The sequence below is a fragment of the Choristoneura fumiferana genome, chromosome 3 (genome assembly GCF_025370935.1).
Source record: "Choristoneura fumiferana chromosome 3, NRCan_CFum_1, whole genome shotgun sequence".
NCBI lineage: Eukaryota > Metazoa > Arthropoda > Insecta > Lepidoptera > Tortricidae > Choristoneura > Choristoneura fumiferana.
The window spans coordinates 10,538,780-10,548,328 of NC_133474.1; the positions used below are offsets into that span (position 1 = coordinate 10,538,780).

The window sequence follows — 9,549 nt, forward strand, 5'->3', positions numbered from 1 at the left end:
ACGCAATCTTAGTTGGTTCCATCTTTCTCAGCACAGCATATTGTTTTTATAGCCTAAACGTTGTTTCAGTATATGTTAACTAACTTGGGGGATTAAACATAGCACTTCTAGTTACAACGTAGATTTCGAATATGCTCTGTGCCATCCAGTCGCCATCAGATATTTCGGAGCGGCCGAGGTGATCAAAAATATCGAAAAATGAACTATAATTCCTTAATTAATTAATAATAGAAGGAATATGCCGATATTTTTGACCACCTTGGTCGCTCCGAAATATCTGATGGCGACTGTATATAGTAGGTAGGTACTTCTCGGGTAACAATGACTGCACAATATAATAAAAATGTATGCTTGAGTTTGCCAGCCTCGATGTACTTATGTAACCCACAGTTATATATCTGTATGTAAATCAGTACCTTGGCGTGTTTCTAAAAAAAAGTTCAATTTAATTTGAGATAAAAATAAGCTTTTTTGTTTTCAAAATATTGATTGTGATTCTAGATTTGAATATACTATGTTACCGTATTCGATCTCTAGATGACATAGCACATGCAAGTTAATCCAAATTATCGCCAGCAAAAACTACTTACTACTTCGAATAAAAGTACTTACTAAATAATTTTCTTATGTACCTACAATAGTTATATGTAGGTAGGTAAACATGATTGGCCCTTCGAACAACTTTTTCTTGGAATTCAATTTTATCTGCTTGTATCTAGACTGGGCCCAGAATGAAATCCTCAACAGGATACATACAGATGCATTTGAACGGTTTGCACGCATGTCATTTTCTCGTTTATCACACGGTGTTAATAGGGATTAGTATGAAAATAATGGCACTAAGAGGCAAATTGTGACCCTCTGGTAGTAGGTATTCTTTTTACTAAGTTTATCCTATATCCTTGTAATAATGGATATTGTTTAACAGGCTGGCGTCGCTCACACCGACCGTCCATCCGCGACATCTCCATCATCGATGAGGAAGAGGTGGCGGAGCGCGACGCGGAGGCCGACGCGCCCGAGTCCCCGGCGGAGTCCCCAGCGCCCGCTGCCTTCAGCACCCCGGCGCCCATCACCGTGCAACCCAACCACCGCACTTGACCGACGCCACACATCCGCGATCTGTTGCTTTCCTTACGGTTACAATATTTCACGAACGCGCTTATCACCTCTTTGATAACAATACCATTTCGGCTGAAGTCCGAATGTTTACGCGTTCGCGAGACGTCAGTCTTTAAATACTACTCACTCGATGATCGTATCGAGTTAGATTCGATTGAGTGAATAAGTACCTAAATAAAACTAACTGTGCTATTAGATTTCAAAAATTACCGTACCGCCTGTGTGCCTGTGCCTACCACAACTTGGCAGAGGCCCGTTAAATCTGTATTATGTATTTCATGTTAATTATAAATCTTAACTTACCTTCGTAACATTTAACAACAATATTGTTAATCCACTGATTTTAAAATACTTTTAGAAAGAAACAAAGAGAGCCTCAGGTATATAGGCACAAAATATTAAAATCATTTTTATTACATGCGTACTTTAGGCCTATTTATCGAAATACCTACCTATTTATTTAAGGCTAAATATACACCTCGCTATTTTTTTAATTAGGTACTTACTACGATAGGTTGTATACATAATGATATTTATTACTTGCATAAGTACTAGTTATTACTAGAAATTTAAAAAATATTTAATGAATTAGTATTGGTAATACAAACACCTCCTTAGGTACCAATGCATAAGAATGAATTATTTTACAGTATTCTTGTTTTATAATGTAGGTAGATGAACAGATTTGAATAGTTAGATATTATTTGAATTTGTACAAAGTACTGTAATTTAGGTGTAACCACTTTATGCTCATGTAACTTATGGATGGTTAAACAAATATTTTAGAGTATTTGTTAACGTAGACGTTTGTAAAGACACCTGTAAATAAATAATCCATTAAGGCCGTACTTAACATACTACCATTTCTGTACCATCAAATGGAATACTTAAGTGATAGTAGTTAATTTAAATTATAGTAATTAATGAAATTATTACGGGACCATCATTGTAACTATATGTTGGACGTAACTTATTTAAATATTATGGATATTCGTTCAATTGTTATATAAACAGTGATACTTATAGCTACATACAATTATAAATATGGAATGAAATTGGGACTTGTTTTTATTTACGAAATAAATTCCTTACACAAACTTTCCTTCAATGATCCATTATTGTGCGTGCACCACATACAAAATGATACAGCAAATAGGTACATATGAGTATGGTATATAGATCGATTCACAAGAGATGGCCCGAATTAATTGAACGTATGGCCTGTCCCAGAATTCGAGATACTAAAATGACAGTCTGAAATGTCAAACGTAAAAATAATGTGGCCAGCATAAAAGGAACAGTGCTGCTCCGTGATTTCGGTTTCGTAAATAACCGATAAAATGTTTATTTTACGATAGCAAAAATAACATTAATACATTCAATATTCTACTTTCCATTTTACTTTATCAAACGATAAAGTGATGAAATCTAAGCACAGGTAAAAATACAGTGTTCATCACTTAGTGCCAACGTAAAAAATAATACAGAGGGGCTACTACAAAACTAGAAAAAAAAAGTTCGTATGGCACCGTCCCTTTCACTCGCGTATTGAATGAGATAAGCGTCAGCGGGACGGCAACATACGAAGTTCGAGTTTTGCATTTCGTAGTCAGGGCCAGCAGGGCTACTACGAAATTAGAAAATCGAAGTTCGTGTCGTTCCGTCCTTCTGACACTACTATTTCATTTAATATGTAAGTGAGAGGGACGTTACGGTACGAACTTTGATTTTCGAATTCCGGAGTAGGCCCTCAGATATCACACAACGTCATTGTTCATGTTTTTCGTATTCAAGTGGTATTCAACCGATTTTCGTTACTTTACTCGTATTGTCATAGAAGATATGGCGGAAAATTTCATAATAAACGTAGGTGATGATGATGATTCTGAGGCATCTAATTCAAGAACGACAAATACTGAAAGTTCAACAGATTCAGAATAAAGAATTTCCAATTTCAACTGTTTTTTTTATTACCCCTGTGTATCGTTTCATAGAATAATCAACACGCAGAAAAATTATTTTGAAGAAATTTAAATTATTGATTTTGTTTCAAATATATTTTTTTATTTAGATATTCATATCATAGAATAATATATCAAATATTCATTATTCTCATATTATTTAGTTAATGTAAAACTTACTTAGAATGAAATTGAAACTTAAACATCAACATCTATAAAAAGTCGAAATATCTCGAAAACGGTCGCATTTTTATTAGACCTATTTTACCTTTTCTAGAATGTCCTAAGTGCCCTACATTTTAGTACATCACGGATCCGTTCATATCTTAATATTTTACGACATACATACATTGGTACCTACAAAATCTTTCGGTGATAACCGGTTGCGGCACATCACTATTTATGAGACGCAAAAAACAGGTAACACATGAAACGTCATTTTAGTATCTCGAATTCTGGGACAGACTCATAAGTACTTTATGACACTTGTCATTGTGTGAGTGCAATACTTAAATATATAGGGACCTCCTAATATTTTGAAGACAAGTACATAATCCTTCTGATATCGTGATTATCGGGTATTGAATCAACCTGGATTTAAACATTTTGTGATGCACACATAGATAATATCATTCACTCATTCAATTCATTCATGCCAGCTTAAGAGCTGAATCGACCAGCATCGAACAGAAGTAACATAACTAAATCGCTCTATGAGGTAGCCCGGAGTTGCAGGAAGAGGATGCCGTAAAGGAGGAGACTTTGTGAATTTTGGTACTTGAGTTGTGATCGCAAATAAGAAACATACCTATTGACGTCCCATCCAGTTGAAGTATGGTCCGCATTTACGCACATGCGCAAATTTAGAATACAGACGGCATACATGCATAAATGTCATTGTTATTGGCACTTATTGGTCATTCAGTTTTCAGTTTCCTGTTAGACTCAGACGTAGAAGCACGCATATTTAGGCCGCAAAAGTACCGTCAACATGTAACCCAAAAAATGTCTTCGAAGTCGGGTAAATAAAATTAAAATATACTTTGAACTGAAACAATTACTTTGCTCACCCGCCAAGTTATGATATCTACGTTTATGCAAGAAATGTGTGTTCATGCAGTTCCTACACTTCCACACTGTAAGAACACACACAAATACACACAAACCCATCTATCACCTTCACCACACTACACTCAACCAGAGCTCATCTTCAGAGCAACACAACCGTTCAGCATCTACCTACCAGATGTTAGACTAACAAACCAAATAAACCTTTTAATTTGTCACTGTAATTTTTCCAACTACCCACTTTATTTTTCTCAAACAAACTACCCACAAAAAATTAACAAACTTTAATCGTCACATAAAACTATCTTGATTTTTTATTTATTCACTGTTAAGGCGTGTTTTATTAATCTTAACTGTTATTACTCAAATTAGACCCAAGCCCTAGTAAGGGAGAAGATACTAAATTTACTTACGAGTATTCATAATCAAAATTATTTAATTTTGTTTTTTGCATGCCGTACGTACCGCTCCTTGGTGAGAAGCGGTTATCGTCGGATTTGCTGTCCAACTCATGTCCAACTTGTCATAATTGATCTCAACGCGCGAGAGAGCGGAGCGGACATCTTGTTACAGACAACGTGACAGCGCTGCTCCGTACATTGAGCATTGTCGGATTTTTCATGCGATTTGTCAATGGAGATGTATGCACACTGGTCATAATAGTTCACGGAATAGTCGATGCTCCCAAACAGATGAAGAATCATAATTAATATTTGCACGCACACATCTAAATCAACTAATTCGGTGGAGGGGCGCGTCATCTTAGCATATACAAGCTCTACGTAATACGTATGTTTAACAAATACATACAAACATGTTTTTATTTAATTAGAATTTTGAAATAACCTACCAAAAAACATACATCTTTCATGTCATTGGAATAAAATTTGATGACATTTTTGGATTATTTTTAGACGTCTTGTACTTTTACTAGTTAACCTGGAAACCGTAACAAACTTTGGGATAAAATATAAATAAAATAAATTATATAATAAAACAAGCAGTGATTAATTTGTTTTCAGGACTACCAAATAAATATCATTAACGTTTTTAAATTAAAATTAACTAAGGATTATTTATAATTGAAAATTAATTTTCAAGTTCATAATCGTAGTTATGTACTTTATTTAAGACTTTACTTAAGGTAGTCTTTTATTTATAGACATTTAACCAGAGCAGTTAAGCTTACTTAGTTTTAGTTTTGTTTGTAGGTACCTACCAACAGAAGTACTTGCCTAAAATTATTATTTAAGAGCGTACGAACAAAAAGTTAAAGATTTAGAAGGTTTTAGACATAGGTAGATTATTTACATGTACTTAACAAGTAGTAATTCCATTTGACTTGGCCATTGTTAGTATAAACACTGGACTTGCGAAATATGTTGTAATGTAACGATGACGTTACGATGACGTACATTCTATAGGCAAATCATATCAATCAAGACTCTGCATGTTTTTTAACAGCTCGTTTTTGTTTTGATTAATGATGTTTGAAAACTACCTACTGCAATCCGCGTTAGCGATACCAAGCTTCACAAAGCGTCTCTGCCTCTACTGTATCAAATAATTTGATTATTTTAATTACTTAATCATAACCACAACAGTATTTTTCCGAATCAGAGTTAGATTTTTCAACTTTCTCAAACGCTTGTTATAACCTAAATTAAATAAGGTAGGTATTTTGACTTTGAATGAAATAAAAAAAAACATCAGAATATATTTTTTGAGTTCCCTAAAAAGTAAGATGTAGCAATGATCAAGAAGGGTTCATTCCGTCCGCAGCGCTCGCGCAGCACACACACCATAAACAAGGTAAGTATTCTGTAGGTATTTAAACAACACGACCGTTTGCAGACGTTCCCGCTATGATGAGTTGCAATGAAATGTTTGTACGCTATTAACAGTTTTAATAAATAAATGACAAACTATAGGTAGTGTAGAAATATGTATTGTATAGTTAGGCCATCCATAAATTACATCACACATTTAGGGGGGATCTATGGCTTCTACGCAATAATTAACATTTTATAGTAATCGATGTGACAGATGTGAAGTAAATAATGCATGGCCCTAGAGATTGTGTCTTATTTCTTAAATGTATGCTTATTTCGGTATTATTTTTAAGAAAAAATATTTATAATTGTAAAACAGCAAAACTTAATGCATCATTATCAATCTCGAAGAATTTATTTTCCGATTTTGGTATTGCATTATTTAATTTTAATTGTAACTATTTACTATAACGAGAACATATCGAAAAAAACACACAAAATTTAAGCTTAAGTCGGGAATCGAACCCAGGTTCTCATTATTCTGCGATACATGCTTAACTGCTCAAATTAGTTTATGGATAGGAAATGATGATGATTTGTTTTTATATTTGGTACTCTTTTTTATCCTATTTTCTTAAAATATAGATAGTTATAATATACAAAAATCGGCAAGTGAAATTTCCGGAATGCGATAGAGAAACTGAATTTTTTCCACTTATTTAATAGTTTCCATTTGTGATTTATTTTTGAAGTAATGGTGAAATACGACGAACATTTCAAAGTAGGTTTTTAGAAGCGATATCAAACAAAACACACACACTACTTTTCACACACAAAACACACACACTACTTTTCAATTGCAACAAAAAACAAATTTGAAAAAGAGCATCCATATCCTGGTAAAGACTGTCCGCAATAAAATTTAGTCATGCATGATCTAGTGTATCTTTGTAATTAAGGCTAATTTTTAAGCAGCACTTTTTTAAAGTAATTAAGTAGTGGATATGAAACTACATAATAAAAATGTAATCATAATAAAAAGTTGGAGTGTCTGTGAGTTTTAGCTTTAACTTATGTATTAGACTGTGCCTAAATTATTTTGTACAGCGTCTTCTGACGGTCTTTACTAGGTTTTTTATGTAAAAAATATATATATTAGATTGATTATTATTATAATAGATTGAGGTAGTTTGGAAGTGTTTTAGATTTGGTGAATTTGCCTTTTGGACAGAAAAATGCCTCCCATATAAAAACTACTTTTGGTGCTTAGATTAGAAAGTTTTCCCGACTCCCCCAAGTAAATAACAGCTACATCATGATTCTTTTTGGAAAGATGATATCCAAAGAGCGTAAAACAGCTTGTGAAAAAATAAATACCTACAATTATGCCATTGAAGTTGGAAACGAGTGTAGATTATCAAAAAACGCTGTAAAAAGCAATTTAAGCACAGTGAAATACATGAAGCTCAAACTCACAGACGCTCTAACATTTGATTATGACTGTATTTTTACTATGTAGTTTCATATCCACTAATTACTTTAAAAAAGTTCTGCTTTAAAATTATCATCATAAAGATACACCAGATCATGCATGACCAGATTTTATCGTGGACAGTCTTAAATGATCGTATGACCGTTCAAAAAAATGTAATTTTCTAATATTAACGTTAAGTTATAAATGCATGCTTCAATTGAACAAAGGTGGCAGAAGCGACATACTTTTGTACTACATTTACAAAATAATTTCGCTTTAAATTATGTTGTACTTAATTTTATTATTATGTACTTAATTCTATTTTACTTTAACTTAGGTAAACAGATGGGTGAAAACTATATATTTTTATGAAATGTATATATTTTCGTTTTTATTTTAATTATTTTTTGTCGCATTACAGTTTTTTATTATGCTACGATGCCAAAAAATCAACAAAATAATGGTCCGACACTAATATAATAATATTCTTGTAACCTATCATTAACTTAAGTATATTTACTTTACTGAGGCTTGCCAACCACCGCAAACAAGCTAGTACCTACTTGCACGAGCAGCGGTGAAGAGAAAATTGTATTACTTGATTCATTAGAAATTTAACACTTTACTGAATTTGCAAATTAGAAGTATCCTTTGTTATGAGATTATAACTAATAACACCATTTTAAATAGTAACAGAAAGTTAATTCTTACGGTACTGAAATCGTAATAGGTACTTATAAAACTTATTTTTGATCAGCTGTATTGCATTAAGCACTACGAAAGACTTATTTCTCCAAGCTCAGGCAAAACATGGTCCGAAAACAAAACTATAATTTTAATTATTTGTTTGAGTTGGGTCAAATCCGAAGCAAAATTCGTAAAGTCGTAAGCTACCTGAAAAGGTTCAGCCTGGGCCAAAATACCATATACGTGACTTATCACGCTATTTTTACACAAGTAATATTTACCTCGACGTTTCGGCAACGTTACAGTTGCCGTGGTCACGAGTAGACTGTCTACTCGTGACCACGTGTTTACTTGTGTAAAAATAGCATGATAAGTCCCGTATATGGTATTTTGACTATGAGTGAGAATCACGAAAGTTTAAAACGTTATAAGGTTCAGCCTGGTTTTGGAGAATGACACGGCCTCATCACGGATTCAACGATCTCAGTACTTATCCGCTTCGCTTCATCTTACTAGCTTATATATCATTTAATTATTTACATAGACGCGCGAAAGAGGGATCTAAACAGCCTTAATTAGACTAATTTGTTAACTCTTTTTGCGGAAAAACTACACTACAAAAACTGGGCATGTGTAACTTGTTACTTACTCTATGACTAGATCAAACAAAAAAAAAATCTACAGCCTGTGTCCTAACGAAACTATCCAATTTTTGTATGCGTATAAAAGGGGATACATAACTCAGGAAACCCATAGTAAAGACATTGTACCATGGCCAGTTAAGGATACAGAAGGGTTCACGGAGAGATCGTGTCTAGTTACCTAATCAACTTTTTGAGTTATAATGGTTTGAAAGTTAGTCATCACGATCAATTACTATGGTTACCATTTATTTAAAAGATAAAAAAATAGATTTTATATTGTTTTCATATTATTTAATTCAGTGGTAAGTCTTAGTACTTTGTGAGCTCTACATTTTGAGATTAAAATATCAATTTTAAAAAAAGGTGACTAGGCATGTTCTTTCCGTGGACCCTTCACATATTGATTGAAGGTTACAGCTCATTAGAGCCACCCGTCACCCGACCAGCACCGCCTCGACTTTCGGCGTCCACTCGTTGTCGACAGGTAGTCCACTCGCGGATGGCGCGTTGACAACGAGTGGACCTCGCGCGGTCCACGACACGAATTTCGGAACCGTGCAACCTTGCGAGTGAGGCGATCCGGTGACGCTATGGAGTTGATGTAGTGAGCGCATGCCCATACAAATCCATATGAAGAATACTAACCGCTCGAGTCGAGCCGGTGCTGGTTGGGTGCCGGGTGGCTGTACTGAGCGTGACCGTAAATTGTAATAAGTTAATTTAACCACCATTTTATCACTCATTTAAGTTCCTGTTACCTTATGTAGCGTCTCTTTTAAGAATCGAACAAAATAAACAAAGGCAACATCAGATCACAGGAA

General features: G+C 34.1%; 1 protein-coding gene across 6 annotated transcripts in view; it reads left to right on the forward strand.

The window, feature by feature from the left end:
• Positions 1–2,181, forward strand: part of LOC141426536 (sodium/hydrogen exchanger 9B1-like) — a 65,854-nt gene extending 63,673 nt beyond the window's left edge. For all 6 annotated transcript variants that reach the window (XM_074085521.1, XM_074085523.1, XM_074085522.1 and 3 more), the window contains one exon: positions 929–2,181. In XM_074085521.1, the coding sequence (XP_073941622.1) occupies positions 929–1,101 (173 nt within the window). In that variant the 3' untranslated portion in view covers positions 1,102–2,181. The remainder of the gene's footprint in view (positions 1–928) is intronic.
• Positions 2,182–9,549: the final 7,368 nt, after the last annotated feature.